This window comes from Pipistrellus kuhlii, unplaced genomic scaffold (assembly GCF_014108245.1).
Source record: "Pipistrellus kuhlii isolate mPipKuh1 unplaced genomic scaffold, mPipKuh1.p scaffold_m20_p_8, whole genome shotgun sequence".
Lineage (NCBI taxonomy): Eukaryota > Metazoa > Chordata > Mammalia > Chiroptera > Vespertilionidae > Pipistrellus > Pipistrellus kuhlii.
In genome coordinates, this window is record NW_023425584.1 from 34223000 (window position 1) to 34246047 (window position 23048).

The 23048-nt window shown below is 45.3% G+C and overlaps 1 protein-coding gene across 10 annotated transcripts in view; it reads right to left on the minus strand.

Annotated features, from left to right (window-relative positions):
- FAM193B (family with sequence similarity 193 member B) overlaps nt 1-17549 on the minus strand; it is a 32629-nt gene extending 15080 nt beyond the window's left edge. The window contains exons 1-4 of one of the 10 annotated variants that reach the window (XM_036423242.2): nt 17195-17332; nt 10891-10951; nt 1858-2100; nt 612-843 (exon numbers count right to left, since the gene is read on the minus strand). In XM_036423242.2, coding sequence (XP_036279135.1) covers nt 612-843; nt 1858-1971 — 346 coding nt within the window. In that variant the 5' untranslated portion in view covers nt 1972-2100; nt 10891-10951; nt 17195-17332. Of the gene's footprint in view, nt 1-611; nt 844-1857; nt 2101-10890; nt 10952-16150; nt 17059-17194 lie in introns of those variants that run through there. The other 9 variants (XR_004985481.2, XM_036423237.2, XM_036423236.2 and 6 more) reach the window with 9 other exon arrangements.
- Nucleotides 17550-23048: the final 5499 nt, after the last annotated feature.

The window sequence follows — 23048 nt, forward strand, 5'->3', positions numbered from 1 at the left end:
AATAACTGGAAATATATACTGTTCAACTCTCACAAGTGAGGGAAAAGCACCCCTCTGAAGAACTCAGCCACTCCACTTACAAGTAGACAGTAATTCCATTATTTAGACAGTACATCAATAAGCCATGATTTTTTCTTTTTGTCTCTGAGGGTTACCTCAGGTTCTAAAGAAGGCATATGGGGCTATAAAACAGGCTAGTAACTGGCAGCTTGCAGTGTCCTCCTCCTGTGGGTACAAGTGCGGCCTTTTATACCCACCCCATAGGTGCAGAAAGGAGGCCTAAGAAGACAAAGGCACCCAAGTCCTCTGCCTGCTGTATGGGTCAGGTGTTCTGTGATTTAGGTCCTAGTGCCCTAAGGGCCCTCCTAGACTCCATCAGTGCCCACCAGGTCCCCTTCTGGCTCTATGGGAAGAGCTAGCAGAGCCAATGACAGCAGTGTTTTTTATCTTCAGAGTCCTGAGGAAACGAGTGCCCTTCTGCTTCCACTAGAACAGCTCTACCTTTACTTAATTTGATAACTGATCTTCTGGTTTGTTTGAACAAAGTGGTTAGAAAAACACAGCTGCCTACATTTCTGAGGCCTGTCTCTTTCCCAAGCTGGGACACTCACCGGGGATGGAAGGAGGACTCCCAAGTGAGCTGCCTGGGACGGTCCCGCTGGAGTGTGGGGAGTTCCAGAGGCCCGAGAGCTTATGTGCTGACAGGAACGAGCTGGGATCCCAGTCCCCTGAGTTTCCATGGCAGGATGAGGACGAGGATGAGGATGATGAAGAGGATGACGAAGAGGAATGAGAGTCACCCCCACAAGACTGTGATTTGCAGGATGTGTGTGACAAGGATATCTGGAGAAGAAGTAAGAAAGAGGCTCATGATGAAACAGCAAACATCAGAGCCAATCTTCGGCTGCCTAAGCTTACCCAGGAGAGTTCCTCCTCTAGGCCAAAGCACAATCCCACAGCTCCAGGTGCAAGAGCAAAAGAGGGCCAAGTTGCTCCCAGTGGGCTGTGCTGCTCCCAGTGAAATAAAGTGTATGTATGCTGGTGAGAGACTTTGGGGGGAGGGGGGGAATCAACTGTGGGCCTTTGGGGAGTCCATAGAGCTACTAAGGAGAGAAGGGTCTTTAAGTCAGGAGTCCTGGATAAAAGAGAGGGGCTGGAGGGGAATAAGAAACAAGGATGGGCCGAAACCGGTTTGGCTCAGTGGATAGAGTGTCAGTCTGCAGACTGAGAGGTCCCGGACTCGATTCCGGTCAAGGGCATGTACATTGGTTGTGGGCACACCCCCACAGTGGGGTGTGCAGGAGGCAGCTGGTTGATGTTTCTTTCTCATCGATGTTTCTAGCTCTCTATCCCTCTCCCTTCCTCTCTGTAAAAAAATCAATAAAATATATATATTTTTTAAAAGAAACAAAGATGGTCTGACTGCTCTGATTCAGGAGATTGCAGTCTTATAATAGATGGCTCCCAGCATCTCAGAGGTCTTCTGAGGCACACTACAGACCCTCAAACTGACCTTTGCCATCTAGGCTTTTAAGCTGCCACAGAGCTGAAGGCAGCATGGCCACATGGAAAGAGCAGGGTCCCTATCTATCAATTCCTATGAGCTGGCCCTCACATTGTACACAGACTCTCCTCAGGGGCCAGTGGGCTGCCTTAACCCTCTCTCTTCTTCCTCGCCATGTGAACCTAAGCCACTAATGCTATGTGGGTACAGCCCAGCAGTCTCTCAGCACCTGGGCATAAGGGACATCCGAGGAAAGCCACCTGAGAGGACAGGGAAGGAACAGTTCAACAGCCTGACTTCTTTGGGCAGGCAGCCCCCCTGTACTCAGGAACCCCTTCACAGTGGTTACCTACCGCCACTGCATGCTCTCGACCTGTCTGCCTTTCATCTTCCTCCATGCTCCTTCGGCAACTCTGGCAGACCCATAGAGGCATCTCGCCTAGGAGATTCTTGACGAGCTTTGGCATGAAGTCAGGGGGCAGCTTCTCACCCTGCAACACCAGTCCGTTTTGGGAAGGGCCTTCTTCCCAGCCTTTGCGTTCCCGATGACACAGCAAGCAACAAGTCTGCACAGACTGGCTGGAGGTGGGGGGAACCTGTCCAACAGACAGAAACAGGGTTTCCCAGGAGGGGAAAGGCTGCTTAGATATAATATTATCAATATTAATAATGTCACTTATTCTGTGCCATGCCCTGGGTTAGGCACTTTACATAATTTTAGCCATTGTAACAGCTCTGCAAAGTAGGTGTTACTATTCCCATTTTTAAAGATGAAGAAACAGATTTTAAGAAGTTAAATAAGGCCGAAACCAGTTTGGCTCAGTGGTGGAGCGTCGGTTTGCGGACTGAAGGGTCCTGGGTTCGATTCCGGTCAAGGGCATGTACCTGGGTTGCAGGCACATCCCCGATGTGGAGTGTGCAGGAGGCAGCTGGACGGTGTTTCTCTCTCATCGACGTTTCTAGCTCTCTATCTCTCTCCCTTCCTCTCTGTAAAAAATCAATAAAATGTATATATTTTTTTAAAAAGTAATTGATGGCCGAGACCGGTTTGGCTCAATAGATAGAGCGTCGGCTTGGGGACTGGAGGGTCCCTGGTTCGATTCCAGTCAAGGGCACATACCTTGGTTGCGGGCATGTCCCCAGTGGGGGGTGTGCAAGAGGCAGCTGATCGATGACTCTCTCATCAATGTTTCTGACTCTCTATCTCTCTCCCTTCCTCTCTGTACAAAATCAATAAAATATATTAAAAAAAAAAAGTAATTGATGACTAGAAAAAAATTAATCTGTAAAAAAAAAAAAAGAAGTTAAATAAGTTGTCAAATGTTGCAGAGCTAGTGAGTGGTTGAACTAGGATTGAAATCTCAGTGAGGGTGATTCCAAAGCTCATGCTCAAATGCCTTAATGTCCCAATGTCACCAAGTCTTAAAGTTTAAAGAGAAGATAGCCCTTCCTTCTCTGAGATGTCTGAGAGAGGCCACAATCTTTGTGTTGTCTGTGCAGTCTACAGACCAATGCCATCTGAAAGGAAAGAATATTTCAGGTAATGTAACATGTGGAAAGACATGGGTTTCCTGAAGAGCTATGTAATTCCATTAGGACTACAGCAGCATTTTGGAGGAAGGGTTTGTATAGCTAATCAAAAAGCATCAACTGAATTGAAAACGGAATTGGAGAGAAGGCAAGGCAGACCCCTGGTGCTTCTGAGAGGCAGAGGTGTGAAAAGAACCTGAGCTGTGAAGGTCAGACAGATATGTACTCTAGCACCTGCCTGCCCACATTAGCTGGGTGACCTTGGGCAAGTTATTTAACCTCTCAAGCTCCATTTCCTACATACTGTGCAGAGTTGTGAGGCTCAATGCATAAACAGGGCAAGTGCCTAGCCCTGTGCATACCCATAGGATAGTCCCAATACACAGTAATTCTTATCTGGATTTTTCTTTTTCCCTTCTAAGAGAACTAGACATATGTATAGTTTTCTTTCACATTGAGGAGTACTCACTAAGAGGCTAATTGGGTTTAATGACCCTAATTAATGGCTACAGCTTTGCAGTCCCCTCTCACTCTGACATTGGGCATGGTCATGTCACTTTCTTTGGCCCATAAAATATTAGCAAATGTGCTGCTGGCATAAGCTTGAAAAATGAATGCATTTCTACTTGCTTCCTTGCATGGCTGGGCTTGCTCGCTCTTGCACCTCTGCCATGTCATAAGCATGATCAGGCTAGCTGTTGGAGGGACGTGAGGGACGTGTGAAAAAAAAATGAGTCTTTCTAGACAATTGGCTGGCAGATCAGATACATGAGTGAGCACAGCTAAGATCAGCAAGCTGGCTCCAATCTGCAGAAATACCCAGTTAACTCATATATTCATGAGAAATAACAGATGACATTGATTTAAGCCACAATGTTCTGGGGTGGTTTGTTACATGGAACTGTTAATGGATAACCTTCCAAACTTACCCACCACAAGGTAACAGGTGTTTGCAAAGGCCAAGCAGAGGAATAATAAAAGTTATCATTCTCAACCTATCAGTAAAATTAATGCCATCATCTTTTTCTTTTTAAAATATATTTGTATTGATTTCAGAGCAGAACAGAGAGGGAGAGAGGAAGAGAAATATCAATGATGAGAGAAAAATCATTGATTGGCTGCCTCCTGCATGCCCACACCGGGGGAACAAGCCAGCAATCCAGGCATGTACCCTGACCAGGAATTGAATCGTGACCTTCTGGTGCATAGATTGACACTCAACTACTGAGCCATGTCGGCTGGGCAATGCCATCATCTTTTTCAAATAAAATCGCCTTCTTAGAGTAAGATGGAATCAGAGTATCCTTAAATCTGTCACATTACAATTACACTGACTTTGGTCCCTGATTTCTAGGGAAGAATAGGGACCAAACAGTAGTACCAGGGACATAAGAAACTATTTGGGGAAGTACAAGGACCTTTGAAAAGAATACCAGAGGCATAGAAACCTTACATGTGAAACTCATATGAGATATTAAGAGCCTACACGGTCTCTGCCAAGGAAACATTTTAGTGAGCAAGACAGCTGCTCAGTAGCAATTACAAGGTACAGCCTCCTAGAACCCATTGGTGGTATCTCATGGAAAGGGTGGAAGGTGGATAGAGGAAAATGATGATCAGAGAGATTAAGGCAAAAAAGACCTTTTTGCGAAGTGTACCCAGAAAACTTTTCATAGCTACAATAAGCCATAATAATTGCAGAGGAACAAAGGCCCATACCCACATTCCTTCCCTGTAACGATGGTCACCACAGTCTTAAGGCAAACACCTGGACATGTAATTTTACTACAACAGAGCTTCTTTTCAGTTACGTGTTAGATTCTAAAGTTACTATATTAGACGAAAATCTTCTATGAGTAAATTTATTCTTGAAATGCTTTATATGGCCTGTGAAGTACAGCATATGTGTTTTAGGTATGACTGAGAATTCAAATGTACAATATACAATAACAATATACATTATAACAATATAAGATTAATTGGATTTTTTTTCTGTTTTCATATATATATGAGAGAGAGAGGAAGGGAGAGAGACAGAAACATTGAAGAGAAACATCATAGATTGGCTGCCTCCTGCAGTCCCCCTACTGGGGATGGAACCCACAATCCGGGCAAGTGTCCTGACCGGGAATTGAAGCAGTGACCCCTTGGCTCATGGATCTATGCTCAACCACTGAGCCACACTGGGTGCTTTTTTCTTTTTTCTTTAAAAGCAAATATAGAATTCTTATAAGTTAAATGTACTACCAATAGACTGCATTTAGTGCCAGAGTTGGTGTGCAAAGTGCTAGGGTGTAGAGGAAACAATACTGGCTTTGGCATCCTGGGCCTCTATCACTTACCAGTTGTATGATGCCAGGCAAGTTATACTTACTCTCTGTCTCCTCATCTGTAAAATGGGATTAAGTCTGAACTTGTATGGTCAGCTGTGAGCGTGACAAAGCACCTAATCTGGTGCCAGCCCCATCATATGCTGCTCAACATATGGTACTAATTATGAACCAGATGGGAGCGATAGAAAACAGCACTTAAAACCAGGATTAGGGTAGAAAATATAGAAATATAAATCACTATATTTTATAAGAATGCAAGAATTTCTTAACATTCCATGACTCTAAGGTGATTTGTTAGACATCTTCATCTCTACCCTCAACTCCATGAAGTCATTACTTAAGTTCCCCAAATACTCAGTATTCTCCTACCCCATGCCTTTGCCTAAACACTCTTCCTTCCCATGTTTACCAATAAGGAGTTTGACAGGGCTTAACTGCCCAGTTTAAATCCAACCTTATCTAAGCTTTCCTACAGAGCTCCTCTTATAATTCACCTCCTTTCACATATCCCACAGCACACTGTGCCTTCCACTTAAGTTATTTACCTATATCTTCTGTCCCTAGAAGGCAAGCACCAGATCTGATTCTTGTCTGGTTCCCTCACAATGCAACACAGGGCCTAGGCTCAGCTGGGCACATAGTGGCTAAATCAGACCAGTTAAATGTTCCCAGGGCAATATGCTGGCAGGCAGCTTGGTAAGACACTGCTTGAAATTATTGCTTCCCACAAAGGAAGGCCACCTCCCTACCCTGGACCTTCACCCAAATGGTTCTAATCTCAAGTGTGAAAGAGTGTAAAATTTCGTTCTTTGGAGATTATGAGATGCTTCTGTTCATGGAAATAAAATAACTTTCCCTATAGCCAAATTGCTACACACAATTAATGAGATTAGCCATCAATGGAAGTGTATTTATAGACAGTTGAAGAGGAAAACACAGAGCTTGGGAAGCTAATTAACATTAACTGAAGAAGGGATACCACCTACATTGTGTAAAGCTGCCCAGAGGATTAAGTGACATTATAGGTGCAGAGCTTACCTCAAGGAAGCCACACAATAGACACTCAATCTATTATGTAGGCCCCTGGGCTATTCTGTTCTTAATAAGTCTACACCAGAAACTAGCTTATCCACTGACCTGAGTTTGGCATAAGTGAGTCCTTCTTTCTAGGCAACCCTAAAACTGTCTTAACCCTCAGCCTTGGTGTTTGCACATGGGTACAATGCCTGGTGGGGCCTGGGGATTTTTCTATCTGACATTTTCATCTCTAACTGACAGAGGGTGGTGAGAACCCCAAGCGTGGAGATTTATATTCAGTCAGTACTACTACTACTACTGTTTCTTCACATTTTTGCTTTGGCAGAGAAAAGTTTGGATTGGAATTCCCTTTGACTCTAATCTCCTGCCATTTTCCAAATTCCTGGAACCTGTGACGCCTTATACTCTGAAGTCAACCCAAGCTTCCAACTAACTGTTCTCAAAATGTGTTGTTATCACCTGGCACAGTATTCCCCCACAAAGAATATGACCAATAAATATTTGTGAAATGAATGAAGCATTCAACTATTTTTCTTCATCACAGAGGCTGGTGGAATTGATTTTTAAACCCAACAGCCCTGGGCAACAACTCATTATACCTTCCCACCTCAGTTAAAATGTCAGAGGCTTTGCAGACACAGGTCTAGACTTAGGCAAAAGGTGGGAGGCGGGGAGAAGGGAAGAAACGGTGCGAGGGGGTTCTCTTGAGTTGGGATTTGCTTAAACAAGCTCCAAGATAATTCCACTTCACTCTCTGAGCAAAACCAGAATCTCTGGAGAGTATGAGGTTACTCAAACGGGATCCGTGCTATAGCATGCATATTCCCAGAGCAGTCAAGGAACCAGGTAAGCCCTAGACTATAGCCACTCCCAGCCCAGAGGGTTGTTATGTGCAGCCATTAAAACCAGTATCTCTGCTCCCTCATCTGACCAGGCCCCAAGACTTTTCATCTAAGAAGCATTATGCTTGGCAGTCCAGTTTTTCCTGAATAAAAGAGATAAAAATCAAAGAAAGGAGAAGCCACTCTTTTCATAGAACACCAAATGACTTAAAAGAATGGCTAACAAGCTGATTATTTGAACTTAGGTTCTATCAGACATTTTCTTAAAAAAAAGAAAAAAAGAAGAAAAGAAAGAAAGAACAAAATGAGCCTGTTACTTCAAGAAAAACATATTTATTTATGGCCAATGATAAAATTCAACATTTCAAGCAAAACTTAAAATTTTGGAAAATTTTTATTCACCATTATGAACTCGACAATTCCCCAATACTTAAGGCTTTACTGATTTAATGGGAATTGATGTTAACAAATCTGATATAAAATGAAATGCAGAAACAGTTGGAAAATCTGTATAGCTCAATAAACCTATTTTCCAAGATAGTTTTAGCATGATGTTAAAGAATCACACATAGTCCTGGCCGGTGTGGCTCAGTTGGTTGGAGTGTCATCCTGAACACCAAAAATTACGAGTTTGATCCCTGGTCGGGTTTTGTATGAGAGGCAACCAATCTATATTTCTCTCCCCCACCAAACAAAACAAAACAAAAACAAAAAAGTCAAACATTGGTCAAAAATACAATAATTTTAATGTAAATGAATATTTACACTTCACTGATATGGTCACAGATTCAACACTGCAAAGAACATGAATAATCATCTGGAAAGGCTATTAAAATACTCCTCCCATTTCCAACTAGGTATCTATATGAGATTGAAATTTTTTTATATATTTCAACCAAAACAATATATTACAATATTTTAAAAGCATATATAAGAATCCAGCTTTTTCATATTAAGCCAGACATTTAAAGTTTTACAAAAATGATAACAAGACCATTCTTCTCATTTTTTAGAAATAATTATTTTTTCATTAAAAATTACTACTATAACAGGTATAAATATTGCTATTCTCAAATGAATTAGTAACTAAATATTTTTACTTCCTCAGCTTTAATATTTAAATTCTTTATTTTTTATTTTATTTTTTACAGAGAGGAAGGGAGATGGATAGAGAGCCAGAAACGTCGATGAGAAAGAATCATCAACCAGCCGCATCCTGCACACCCCCCCACCGGGGATGTGCCTGCAACCAATGTACATGCCCTTGACCAGAATCAAACCCAGGACCTTTCAGTCCGCAGGTCGACGCTCTATCTACTGAGCCAAACCGGTTCCGGCTAATATTTAAATTCTTAGATACCAATAGATTTAACCAACAAAAGCTCTTCGGGTCGTCAATAGTCTTTAAGAATGTAACACAGCCCCAACACCAAACAGTTTGAGAACTACCGAAACGCACAAAAAGCAATAGTGATAAACAATGATACAGTTCACAGCATTACCTGGAAGCTCTTTGGGGCATGAATAAATTTCCACCCCAGCCTTGTTGTCCATAATTTAGGGATTAAAAGGGAATAACCTGGGTCACCAGACAGCTGTCAAGGACTGTTCTGAAGCTGGATCGAATTTCTAGCACTAAACCTGCTTCTATTCCTCTCACGGATTCTTTATACAGTACATCCGAGAGTACATGTGCATTTGTAGAGAGTTTCCCAAGACACATGCTGTATCTAAACAGAGGCTCTGCAGCAGCTTCCAAATTCTATTCTAAAACGGTACATTAGAGCACTCATTCTGAAGGCATCAGACTCCAATAGCTTTCCTGTAACCAAGACAGGCAGAGGACAACAGTAGCAGCTAAAATTCCCTTCTAGAAGCAGAGAAAATATTGAATTCCCAGTCTAGAAAGACTCATCAGCTCAGTCATCACCATTTACTCTTCTGTTCACTCATTTATTCCCTCATTCAACAAACATTTTAAGAGCCCCTACCCTGACGCCAACCATTGTACTAGGTGCTGGAAAACAAAACTATACAGAGCTCCTGCCTTAGGAACACATGCTTAAACCAGGCAGGCTCATGCTCTGTGTTGCTGATGTTCCCAACCTACTTGGATGCCTCATTCGTTCAAAGAATCAGGCAAGAACATAAATTAAAATAGCACACAATTAAAATACACAAATTAAAAATAAGCAAACAACCAGGTTTCTTTACTTGATATAAGCTTATTACTTCCTTCTTGAATATCTATCCAGTTTGATGATCTTCCTTTAGCTCCCCTTGGTCTCTCTTTAATCTCCGGGCTCCTTTCTGGTTGAGCTTACTACCAGGGCACTCTCTGGCCCCTGGCATTCATGACTTGGCCCCAGCTAACCTCTCCATGCTCCATTTCTACCTGAGAACCTTAGGCTCTATTCATACTGAGCACATCAGCACTACTCCTTGGCAAATTCATAATCATTCTCTAAGAATCTGGTTAAAGGTCAAGAAAGATTTTGAAGGACCAGACTAAGTAGAGCTAATTATGTTAGTATTGTACCTATTATTTTGTACTATAGACATAATCTCTTGTCTGTCTCCAAACTCCTGGTAGAATGGGAGCTCTTTGGGGGTAGGGAGTGTACACTGGTCACTTAAGTGTGCCAGGAACCTATGCTTGGCTTGGACCTGACACAAAGCAGGCCTTCAATGAACAAATGAACAGCCCTGAACAGGTAGCTCAGATGGTTAGAGCATTATCCTGATAAGCCAAGGTTGCAGGTTTGCTCCCCAGTCAAGGCACATACAAGAATCAACCAATGAATACATAAATAAATGGAACAACAAATTGATGTTTCTTTCTCTTTCCCTCTCTCCTCTCTCCCCCCCTTCCTCTCTTTCTAAAATTAATATTTTTTTAAAAAAGGTGAAAAAAATGAACAAATGCTTAAAGCCCATCTGGCTCATGTCTCACCTGTCTACACAAATATTGATAGAATCTAAAACACAACTGAACCAGACATGCTATGTTAAATGCATGGTTGCATCACTCCAGGCCACTGAGGAAGGCTTTACTGCAAAGAATCTCAGACCATTCTTCCCCCCGCCCGCCCACCCCCCCCAGACTATTCTAATGCTGGCAACCAGAGCTGCAGTTAATTCTCAGGGAGGTGATATAACAGTATCTCAGTGCTCTGGAGCTTTCACCCAAACTCCCACCCAGGCTGTTGGCTCAGGTTCTCCCAGGAGGCAGAATGGTTGTTTCATACCATTAAGTTAGTTTGTGAAGAACCTACTCTTGTTATACAAGCTGAGTCAAGGAGAGGGTAGTGAGTATCTCTGACCTCCATGGCCTTCCACCCCCACCCTCACCCGCCCCAGGCTAGCTCATCCATCAAACCTACTTCCTGGGTGCTATCAGTCACAGAGAAGCTGTTGTTTACCAACTAGGAACTGTATTACCTACTACTCTGTAACCCTAGCACAGATATATTATGGGTGGAAGAGTATAAATTTTGGAGACAAGACTGCTGTGAGTTCAAATCCCCATTCTGCCATTTTCAGTATGATCTTAGATGAGCCTCAATTTCCTCATTTATAATATTAGAATAAACCATACTTCATAAATTTGTGAGGACAGAAGGAAATAAATTATGTAAAGTACCTGGCCTGGGCCTGGCACACAGTAGGTGCTCGATACCCGTTAGTTTCTTTCCTCTTCTGTCCTGGAAGAAATGACAGGGAAACTTACTAAGTGAGAATTGTCCAATCCAAAGTTATTACTTGAAGCACAGGACAAAGGACTAGATAGGTGACTTTCAAGGCTTTTTTGAACCCCTCAGAATATGTTCTTTATCTACAACTTTCTAATAAGAACGGGCCCCTTCTTTCTACCTTAGTTTTCCCTATATTCATTGCAGAATAGAAGCAAACCACAAGGAGAGCTGGAGGTCTAAGATTCCTGAGTAGGGACTAAAAAGGAGATGGCCTATAGGACTGCAGCAGGGCAAAGAACCAAAGGGTACAAACACAGGGCCTTTCCTGGGACAGAAGTACAGTTCTTGTCTGCTCTGCACACCTTGCCACAAAGAACCATTATCCACAAAGCACTCACTCACACTTCCCTCTGCCTCTTCCTTTTTAGGATCAATTTGGGTATTACAACCACCTAAGTCCATAGGCAGAATGAACTGTGTTTTGCTCTGGAATGCCCTAATACTTGTTTTACATGTATCTTGAATAGTGCTTATCACAGGTATCCCAGTTGTTGAAATATACCTTCTCCACAACACTATGGGCTTTCCATGGGCAAGGCCTGTGTCCTATAGTTCAATGCATCCCAATCATTCAGTAGAGGTGGCAGTACAAAATAGGCATGAGTCACTAGCCAGTTTGGCTTAGTGGATGGAGTGTCAACCTGCAGACCAAACGGTCCCAGATTCGATTCCAGTCATGGGCACCTACCTTGGTTGCAGGTTCCTCCTCGACCTGGGCCCAGTTCAGGGCTTGCGGAGGAGGCAACCAATTGATGTGTTTTTCTCACATCAATGTTTCTGTCTTTCTATCTCTCTTCCACTCTCCCTAAAAATCAATGGGAAAATATCCTTGGGTGAGGATTAACAAAAACAAAAAGATAGGCATGGGTAAATGTTCTGATACATAAAGAAGATTAGCAGTTGCAGAATATCAGTAATAAGGAAACATTTGAAGAAGCAGGGAAAGTTTTTTGCTGTTGTTTCTTTAAAACTAAGGCTGTTTCTATTCCTGCTGCTCCCTGGGAGGCCCCATTCTTTAGATATTCTAGGCCTCTTTTCACTCTCCCAGGAGTTGGGTGTTTTTTTGCCCCTGGGTCTCTATTATGCTTCCTTTTGTTTAGACAGTTTCTCCCATTTTGTCCTCAGGAGAAACTTCTCCTCAACATTGAAGGCACTCTGAAAAGACTACCATATCTAGTGCATCCTCAGCATCCAGCATACTATCTAATAAAATCCTATCTGATAAAAGGGTAATGTGCAAACTAACCAGCACTCCATCACAAAGATGGCAGCACCCAGTCCTCTCAGCCCCACCAGAGTCCCCAGTCTGGGATGGGGGTGGGGGTTGGGGAACAGCTGCTGAGAGTGGGCAGCGTGAGCGGCCTGGTGGAATGCTTGCTTCATCACCACTGCGACAAGGCAAGGGGTCCGTGCCCAGCCTCAGATGGGCCTCTGGGCTGCAGAGAGCCTCTCGGCAGCGGGTGTGGAGGGGCCAGGCCCCGCAGAGAGCTACTGGTGCATGGATTCATGCACAGGGCTACTAGTCTATAATAATCAAAGCTACTACCTGTGCTCAGTGCTTGACATGCAGTACTGGCTAAACCCTAATGTGAGCCTGGCATCACGTCATTTTATACATGAAAAACAAACCCAGAGGCTGAACTAGCATTTGAACCTCAATGCAGAGCAAGCAATGCTCTTCTAGCCTTACTGCAATTACTATGTGTTCTCTAGACCATGAGCCCCTATGGACAGGACCAGGTCTGATTCACTTCTGCACCCCAGCTTGCCCAGTGCTTTGCACAGATCAGGTGTCTATCTGTGTTTGCAGAATAAAGAGGACAACTGAGCATGGTGTGTACAATGGATCTAAATGAATGACTGCCAGCCTGGCCCAGCAGTAGGAAAGGATAAGAACAAAGTGGTAGGAACTTACTTCTTTTATAATATTATAATTTAGTTTAACAGCCATTTTTTGAGCAAATAAGAATGATGCACAATAAATACCCCAAAAACGAATTAAAACATCACCCCTGTCCTCACAAATTCTAGGTTCATTAAGTAAAGGTTAGGATCTTAATAGTCCATCTAATAATCAGATATTGAGCTTATAGCTCTGGGATGTTTTAAAGAAATTAAAATGTTAAAAAATCTTGGCAAGTAAGCCTTTATCTTCAAAGGCCTTTTGGCATTTTTACATAGTAAATTTCTATGGGCTTACAAAGAACCAGAGGCAGCAGGGATGCCCCCTCGGCATCATTCCCCATGGAATGAAAATGTCCAAGCTGGGTGGCGGTGATTTTAAGAAGGAGGTCCCGCCGAAACTGGTTTGGCTCAGTGGTAGAGCATCGGTCTATGGACTGAAAGGTCCCAGGTTCGATTCCGGTCAAGGGCATGTACATTGGTTACAGGCACATCCCCAGTAGGTTCGTGTTTCTCTTTCATATAGCTCTCTCTCTCTCCCTTCCTCTCTGCAAAAAATCAATATATTTTTTTAAAAAGGAGGTCCCTGGGTATGTGTGTCCTGAATAAAGACCCCAGCACAAAGTTCATAATGCTTGCTGAGTAGATTAAACATAATGAGATGTTTTAATAAAGACACTGACTGATTATCTGCTCCAGTCCCTTAAGCTTGCTCCCTTTTAACTCTGAGCAGTGGGGAACCATATCTTCATAGTCCCTTTAAACTAGGCTAGGCACAGTCCCAGGGGATGCTATAGGGATAGCAGAGATGGGAAGGGTAGCATGAGTTCAACCCCCAACAACTGCCGATTTACAGTCTAGCGAGTCTCCTGGGGGTTTACTGAGCATGCACATCTGGATTACAAACGGGATGGTCCAAAAGAAACCTAAAGACAGCCAGCAGAGCTGGCAGGTGAGAACACTGACTTCAGATGGGCATGTGGCACAGCTCCTGCTGCACACAACCTCTGCCTCCTGCGCTTGTGTGAGCCTTGATATACGAGGTGCTATGTGGGTTGTTTCACATTCTTTTGCGAAGTTACTGATGAGGCTTAGAGAGGGGAGGAACATGTCCCGAGTCACAAAGCCAAGAGCTTGAGCTTGAGCTTAGAGTTTACCCCAAGTCTGTAACACTAAACACTATTTCTTATGCATACTTCAACTGCTTTGCAAGTTTTTTTCCCCTTTGCTAATAAGACAGTAACTGTCTTCTTGTGAAGTAAGGGAGGATTTCAGTTCCTTTCTTTCTTTCTTTTTTTTTTTTTTACAATATACTAAATTTATTACCAGATGGATTTGGGTTCTTAGTGAACAGATCAGTATACTTAAGTAGCCTGAAACAATTGGAAGTAGACTTTTGGGATACCAATTAAGCTCAAGAGACTGCATTAAAATGTGTACATGTTATGTATGAGTGGAGGGGATCTGATGAAACCAGAGTGATCTATGAACCTTAACTCAGAGGAAGCAAAACTTATTGCAATTACTATACACATGTGGACAGGCACTGTGACTTAATTCTGCATCCCTGACAGCCCAGGGCCTGGCACAAATCAGGTGCCTTTTACATGCTAAAGGGAGCAGACACCATTCAGAGACTGCAGATTCCTGCCTTTGTAGAAATGGAGGTTGAGCAGCAGCAGTTGCTGCAGCAGCAGACTTTTTGAGTTTTAAGAGATGGCATAAATCCAGTTTGAGCTCAAATCAAAACAAAACCGGAAACAAAACGATGTGTGACTTGGGACATTAGAACCTGACTATGGACTGGAAATGGCCCGAATTGCCATCTTGGGCTTCAGCTCAGCATAGTACACTGAATTCCACTTTACTTACCCACTCTGTGTACATAACATTGGGTTATAAATGGCAATGGGAGCAGAGATCCTTGCCTCTGATCCTTTCAGCAGGTGCTTTTCCCTGGGCACAAAAATCTGCTTCTGGCATCTAGAACCCCCCTCCCCAGCAAAAAAGTTGGGCACAAGCAGAAGAGAGTTTGTCAATCTGTTTAGTCTATTTGTGGCTATAGTGGGGGGGGGGGGGGGGAGAAGGCTATGTTAAATCCCCTACAGGACACCCTTTGGCGGGGGGTGGAGGTGGGGGGGTGTATGTGTGTGGGGGGAGGTTGCACACTGAGACCTATAGTGGGAGATTTGGGCAAATATTTAGTTGTTCTGCGTTTCTGTTTCTTCATCTGAAAAATGGAGTAGTATTTATATCCTTCAGTTCATTCATTAACATTTGTTAATCATCAAGCATGGAGTATAATGATGCCTGAGATGGTTCCTGCACACTCAGAGTTTATGTAGCAAAAGCAGACCAATAATTATACCAAGTTAACTCATCACATTTGTGCTTAATGCTGAAGAGATACAGGGGTGGTGGGAAGATTAGAAGTAAGGTATGTAAATGCCTGACATGAATGAAATGGAAGGTTAAGCAGTGGAGTAAGTAAGAACATGTTGGGAATGTACCATGTTAGTGCAGGTTATAGCTGTTAGGAAAGATGCATCCTAAATAAAAACTAAATGATTAAGCCACCATCCAAACTTTCTGGCCATGAATACTTTAGACTGGCTAAGTAGCAGGGGACCCTAAAGTATTACTGTATGGTTTGAATGAGGAGAGAAGACAATAGCAGCCTGGCTCTCCCTTCCCCACTCTCCTCTTTCCGATAACAGCATCCCCAGAGACGGAAAAGAAAAGCTAGAAGGGGAAGCAGCTTCAGGGTCAGAAGTCAGACCAGTTGAGGGTGGGTTCCAACCTGAGCAGTCCCCTTCCTCTATAACCAATTGCAGCCTAGGGTAGGAGTTGAGGGTGAAGGTGGGGCTTCTGACACTCAGTAAGTAGTGATATTTTCATTAATTAAAATTTTTATTGTGATGAGATACAAAGGAGGCCAGCATCAAAACTGGGTGATAATAGGCACAGGTTCTCAACAGATTCCTTCTCTCATTCACCTAGTTCTTTCTATCCCATGTCAGAAAGGCCTTGGGCTAGGTGTGGAGGACCAGGTAGATGACATAGGCTGTGCCTCTGTGGAGTTCACAGTCCGGTGTAGAAATAGACACATAAACAAAATGTTTCATCACAGAATGGGGAGTGATACCAGAGGAGAGCACTGGGGCTGTGGGCACAGAGGGGTACCTCACACAACCAGGGAGGTGAGGACTTTCTGGGAACGGTACCCCAAATGGCATCCCCACTCACATGCACAATTCCAGAGATTCTACTAGGAGGCTGTCAAGAGCCATGCCTTCTGGCTGCACCAGCCTCCCAGAGTCCCCTGCTGCTCGATGCAGTGTCTGCAGAGCCAAACGCATCTTCAGCCACGCCTCAGCTTCATCCGGCGCCGCATCGGACCCTCCAAGACTCCTGCAGGAGCCTGCCTTCCCTGGCAAGCTCAGCCAAAAGACCAACTCATAACTCTTTTGTCAAAGCAAGCTTAGGGCGAGCCACCCAGCCCCAGGTGCCACAACTCCCCCCAGAGCACCCGTGGCTCCTGCCACCCGGGCCGCTTGGTGAACACTGGCAGGGTACCTCCCATGAAACCCTTGGCCCAGAAGAAAGTGACCTTCTTCCAGGAGGCAGGCTGGAAGGTTTGGCGAGTCCTCGGACTGCTCACTCTCAGCAGAATTCGCCAAACCCAGGGACCAAGAGGGGCAGGGCAGGCGTCTTGTGGGTCAGAGGTGTAGAGGAGAGAGCAGGTAGGCTCTGCTGGGTTCCCACCTCAATGCAGGAGCCTCCCCAGAGAGAGAGTCTTCTGGGCTGCCTGGCGCTGTGCTCCAGCTGCCCCGCCGGGCAGGGCGAGGAGGGAGGCCCGGGAGACACCGGCCGGGGGCACAGCTGCTGAGGGGGCAGTGAGGGGAAGGGGTGGAGCCGCTCTCAGGGGAGAAAGGGAAGAGGCTGCATGCAGCCTTCCAGGCCCCATCACCCCGAGATGGTCCGGGGGTGGGGGCTCAGGTGGGCCTGGGGGCAGTGAGAGCAGAGTGCTGAGCGGTGGCTCAGGACCAGAGCCTGGTGCCAGGGCGGGGGTACCCCCAGGGCGTCTAGCTCCTGTTTCCGGCGGGAGGAGACGGGAGGGACTGGCAGCGTGGTCTCAGAGCCAGCCGGGCCGTGCCTCCGCTTTGGAGAGAGGGGTTCAGCCTTGGCAGAGAAAGCCTCAGCCTCGGCCCTGGGGGTGCGAGGGTCTATCCCCAAACCCGTTCCGCCTGGAAGAGCCGGGGCAGCCGCCCTCGCCTCGCTCGCTCCTACCTGCCCCAACTTGGGCTCGTCCTCCTCCCTGGTTCCATCGCGGACGGGCTCCGCCGGCACTTCGGGGGGCCCTGCACCCGCTCCGGCTTCCAAGATCGGCGGCGGCGGGGGCTCGGGCACCTGAGGCTTCTGCGGCCCCGCGGCCCGCGCCCGCTCGCGCCGGCCCGCGCCCCCGCTCAGCCTGCTCCGCCTCCGAGTCATGCCGCCGCCCGCGCCTCTCCCTCGCTCCGCTCGCGCCGCCGCCGCCGCCGCTCCCCTCGCAGGACAACAGCCAATATGGCGGCGCCCGGCTCCCCGCGGCCGCTGCCAGCAGGTCAGAGGGCACGCGGAGTCCGCGCCGCCGCACTAGCCCCCGAGGCTGCCCGCGCCATTTTGAAGAAGGTCGCCACCCAGAGCTCCGAGGGAGGAAGAACGTGGAGGGAGACGCCCTCCCTCCGGGTCTCGCGACGCGCGCGAGGAGGGGGCGTCCGCCGCGGGGAGCGCGCCGCCGGGCCCTGGCCGCCCAGGACCGTACCTGGAGGCGTGAGTGGGTTTCTGGGAGGCCGCGGCACTGTCGCACCCGCCACCCGGCTGCTCACACTCACACCGGGAGCCAGGTACGGCCGGCCCCGCTTGGCGGCCGCCGACATCTAGGCCCCAAAAGGCAAAATGCTCACCATCCGCCCAGGGCTCGCGGACGGCCTGACGGAAGGGGCCGAACGCATCGTCCAGGCCTGAATTTGCCGCGTGTGGCCCACCGAGAGGCCAGCGTCCGGGGCGTGGGGCTCGGGACTCCGACCCGGGCCTCTCTCCCCGCCTGGCGGGAAAGTGGACACTGAACACAATGACACCCGGTGTGATAAACTGGCACGTATTAGGTCAGTGTTTAAAAAAAAAAAAAAAATGTTTCCCAAAAAGAGGATTTTGAGTAGTACCCAATTTTTAAAAAAATATAATAATTGGCCCTGACCGGTTTGGCACAGTGGATAGAGCGTCAGCCTGTGGACTGAAGGGTCCCGGGTTCTATGTCGAGGACATCTGCCTTGGTTGTGGGCAAATCCCCAGTGGGGGTGTGCACGAGGCAGCTGATGGATATATATTTTTTATTGATTTTTTTTACAGAGAAGAGGGAGAGGGATAGAGAATTAGAAACATCAATGAGAGAGAAACATTGATCAGCTGACTCCTGCACACCCCTTACTGGGGATGTGCCCACAATCAAGGTATGTGCCCTTGACGGGAATCAAACCTGGGACCTTTCAGTCCACAGGTTGATGCTCTATCCACTGAGCCAAACCAGTTAGGACAACCCTAGCTGATTTGAAAGCTCAGTGTTCAGGGCTCGTGCAGGAGGCAACCAATTGATGTGTTTCTCTCACATCGGTATTTCTCCCTTCTTTCCCTCTCTCCCGCTCTCCCTAAAAATCAATGGAAAAATATCCTCAGGTCAAGATTAACAACAAAAACAAATATATATATATTTACTCTAGCAAGAAGAAATCTCTAATCATAAATCACCTGAATATATAATTAAAGTTTTCTATAACTCAACTTAATTTCTATTTTGAACTCCCATTCTGCTGAAGTGGCAGAAACCCGATCTCAACTAATTGAAGGTTTTACCCCTTTTCTGGGGTTCTATTTAAGGCCCTGAGCTCTAACAGTTTGGGGTGTGTGTTGGAGGATCGAGTTCTCAAGGTCTTCCATGCACACAGGCACTCATGGATATACCTTTGGTCCCCACTGGTTACTGGCTGTTCTCAGTCTCTGCTAGAGACCATAGCTCTCTCCCTGCCTCCTGCCACTCTGGCCTGTGGGAATCTTGCTGAGATTACCTAAGGTCCTTTGTGCCTAGATGTATCTCAGAGTCCTCTCCACTCTGGGTTTTGCTGCTCACCAGGGCAGCATTCCAATCTCTTGGATTCTTTGCTCCTTCCTCTGGCCCCTCTCTGCTCTCATCACTTCCCTCCATCTACCTTCCTTTCCTTCCTTTTCAACAGACCCCTGAAACCCTCATTTTGGGGTTTCTGGAAGACCCAAATAGATAGCACTGTCTTTCTGACTAAGGCTCTAAGCATACTATAAAATGAAGCAAAGTATAGGCAGGCAGAGTCTGGGTTATTACCTTATTACTGACAAAAACCAAGCATTTTGCTTCTTGTGTGCTTATACTAGTATATTACTGAGCCCCTGAGTTAGGCAGACTCCCCCCACACTTCCTGTGATGGCAGTGCTTGACTGGGTAGGCCTCCCTCCCAGAGCCCCTGGAGGGACAGTGAATTTGTACCCCCTGCAGGCAGGCTGGGGATGTGCCTGCAACCAAGATACATGCCCCCTGACCAGAATCGAACCCGGGACCCTTCAGTCCATAGGCTCTATCCACTGACCAAACTGATTTTGGCTTAAATCTTTTCTTAATAAAGAAAATAGACAAATGTAGATAGAATTCTATAATGATTTTCCTTGTAGCCATCAATCAGCTTCCACAGTTATCAGCTCATGACCAGTCCTAATTTATAACTACACCCCACAATTCCTTGTATTATTTGAAACAAGTCCAACACATTCCAGAATGATTCCTTATTTTGTTTTCTGCCCTGTCACATCCCACCCCTGAGGGGCAATGAGCATACAATGGACCAACTATTTGAAAGAGGTGGGGGTGAATTACTAGAAAAAAGAAAGGGAATATTATGAAAATATTATCCTGCCATAGTAGTTAGGCTGTTTCTATTTTCTTTGCAACCATTGGAGTTTAAGACTCATCTATCTCTGACAGCTCCCTCATAATTATTCTCCTTGCTTCTTCACACCCTCTGGATTATTGGAGCTTCTTTAAGTAACCACCTGCACCAGAATCATTTGGAAAACTTGTTAAAATGCAGATCAGCCGAAACCGGTTTGGCTTAGTGGATAGAGTGTCAGACTGCAGGCTGAAAGGTCCCGGGTTTGATTCCGGTCAAGGGCATGTACCTTGATTGCAGGCACATCCCCAGTGGGGGGGGGGGGGGGGGTGTGCAAGAGGCAGCTGATCGATGTTTCTCTCTCATTGATGTTTCTAACTCCTTTCTCTTCCTCTCTGTAAAAAATCAATAAAATATATTTTTAAAAATAAATAAATAAATAAAATGCAGATCACTGGGCCTCTCTCCAGCCCCATTGAATCAGACCCTCTAGTGTGGGTTCCAGTTGGTTTTTTTACAAGCAGCTCATATGATTCTGAAACAGTGATATTGAGAACTGCTGTTTCAGTTGAGCCTCCTTACTGTTCCCCCATATTCTCTCTCTCTCCCTCTCTCTCTCTCTCTCTCTCTCTCTCTCTCTCTCTCTCTCTCTCTCTCTCTTTCTCTCTTCTCTCTCTCTCTCTCTCTCTCTCTCTCTCTCTCTCTCACACACACACACACACACACACGCATGCACATGCACACACTGAGGACAACCCAGAAGGCTCTCACCTACAGGAAAGTTTCAAGTTATCACACCTGGTATTTTAGGATCTGTAGCAGACTCTTTCCCTGCCTCTCTCTTCCTGAACCCTGGGTTCCAGCCCCATCTTACAACTTTGTTGTGCTCAAACACTTTTTGTATTCTCTCCCTCACCCTCCTAGACCTGATAAACTTGTACTGATCATTTGTGGGCCATTCTAAAGGTCTTTTATTTGAAGCCATGTGTAACTCACTCCTCTGTTCATGGTAGTTGAAAAGCTTGATAATCATCTGAAAGTGGTTTGGCTCAGTGGGTAGAGCGTTGACCTGCAGACTGAAAGGTCCCAGGTTCGATTCTGGTCAAGAGCATGTACCTTGGTTGTGGGCACATCCCCAGTGGGGGGGGTGCAGGAGGCAGCTGATCGATGATTCTCTCTCATTGATGTTTCTAACTCTCTATCCCTCTCTCTTCCTCTCTGTAAAAAATCAATAAAATATATATTCTTTAAAAATACCTGAAACAAATATTATAAAATGTTATCATTTATTAATTCTTTAATCATTGGTTGCATCATCACTAATAATGTGTAGTTATGACAGCACTAAGAAAAATCAACCAGCAGTTTATAGACGAAAACAAGTGACCAGTAAAAAAGTGTTCAGTATCTGAATAAAAATTAAAAGGATAGTAAAATACACATTTTCATCCAATTAATTTGCAAAGTTTAAAAAGGTTGAACTGGGTAGCTCAGTTGGTGAGAGTGTCAGCTGGATTATACTAAATTTGTGGGTTTGATCCTGGCCAGGTCACATACAAGAATCAACCAAAAACCCTGCCCTAGCCAATTTGGCTCAGTGGATAGAGTGTCAGCCTGCAGAGCAAAGGGTCCCAGGTTCAATTCCAGTCAAGGGCATGTATCTTGGTTGCAGGCTCCTCCCTGATCGGGGCCATGTAGAAGGCAACCAATTGATAAAAAAAAAAAAAAAAAAGGGGTTGAGAACATTTGACCAGGGTGCAGTAAAGTAAGCACTCTGACATATTTGCTTGGTAAATTGGTACCAAGTTTTTGAGATGTGATCAACAAAACTATACCCAACTTAATGCTTTTTTAAGTGTATTACATACATATATATATATATATATATATATATATATATATGTAAACTTAATACTTTTAAATATACATATATATTAATTTTAGAGAGAGTTGAAGGGAGAGAAAGAGAAACATTAATTTAGAGTTCCACTTATTTCTGCATTCATTGATTTAGTCATGTTTGAGTCCTGATCTGGGATGGAACCTGCAACCATGGTGTATGGACAACTGAGCTACCTGGCCATAGACAATGAACAGTGATGTTTATTGCAGCATTATTTGTAAGAGCAAATAATTAAGGGGAAAGAAACCTTAATCACTTTCATTAGAGAAATGCTTAAAAAAATGAAGTACAATCATATTATGAAATACTATTTCTAAGAAGAATGAGATATACTTCTCAATGATGGGGAAATGTGAACACATTCCCACTAAACCTCCCTCCCTAAGGCCAAAGTAAACAAAAAGAATCTCAAATAGAGGGGAGGAAAACCTCCAGCTTCTATGCAACTTTGAGAGCTTGTTTGGAGGTTCTAGCAGGGGAGCGCAGCTACTCGTATACCCTTGACCGAAGACCGGTCCTCTCCTCTTGGGGGAAAGTCGTCCTCTTCGACCGAGCGCGCAGCTTCGGGAGGGACGCACATGGATCGGTGAGGGAGGAGGGGGACACCCGCCTAGGCAGCCAGATCAGCCGAATCAACCCTGGCGATCAATGGGGTGACAGATGTCGCAGCCAGATCGCCCTCACATCCTATGCAACTTTGAGATGAGCTGCCAAAACACTGAAATTTGGGTAAAATTCAGGAAGGTCACGAAGGGAAGTTCCAGACCCTGGCTGATCTCACATTTAGTGCAGAGCTCTTCAAAACCGGGCTGTTCTGTCCCAAGAAGCCCTATTGTCCTTTATCCTGCCAGCCAGTGGAGTACAGAATACTTTGGGTCCAGAGAAGAGCCAAAATTCGGCAGCAAAGGCCTCGTGGTAGGATTCTTGAAACCATACAGAACGGATTTAAATGAGAGAGGTTTCAGGGGCAAAAAAAAATGGTAAAGGAGACAGTGATTTTTATTTCCTATTTTGAAAAACATCTTAAGATAAATCTGAGCCGGGACCGGTTTGGCTCAATGGATAGAGCGTCGGCTTGGGGACTGAAGGGTCCCGGGTTCGATTCCGGTCAAGGGCATGTACCTTGGTTGCGGGCATATCCCCAGTAGGGGGTGTGCAAGAGGCAGCTGATCGATGACTCTCTCTCATCGATGTTTCTGACTCTCTATCTCTCTCCCTTCCTCTCTGTACAAAATCAATAAAATATATTAAAAAAAAAAAAGATAAATCTGAGCATTGCTTGTGTCAT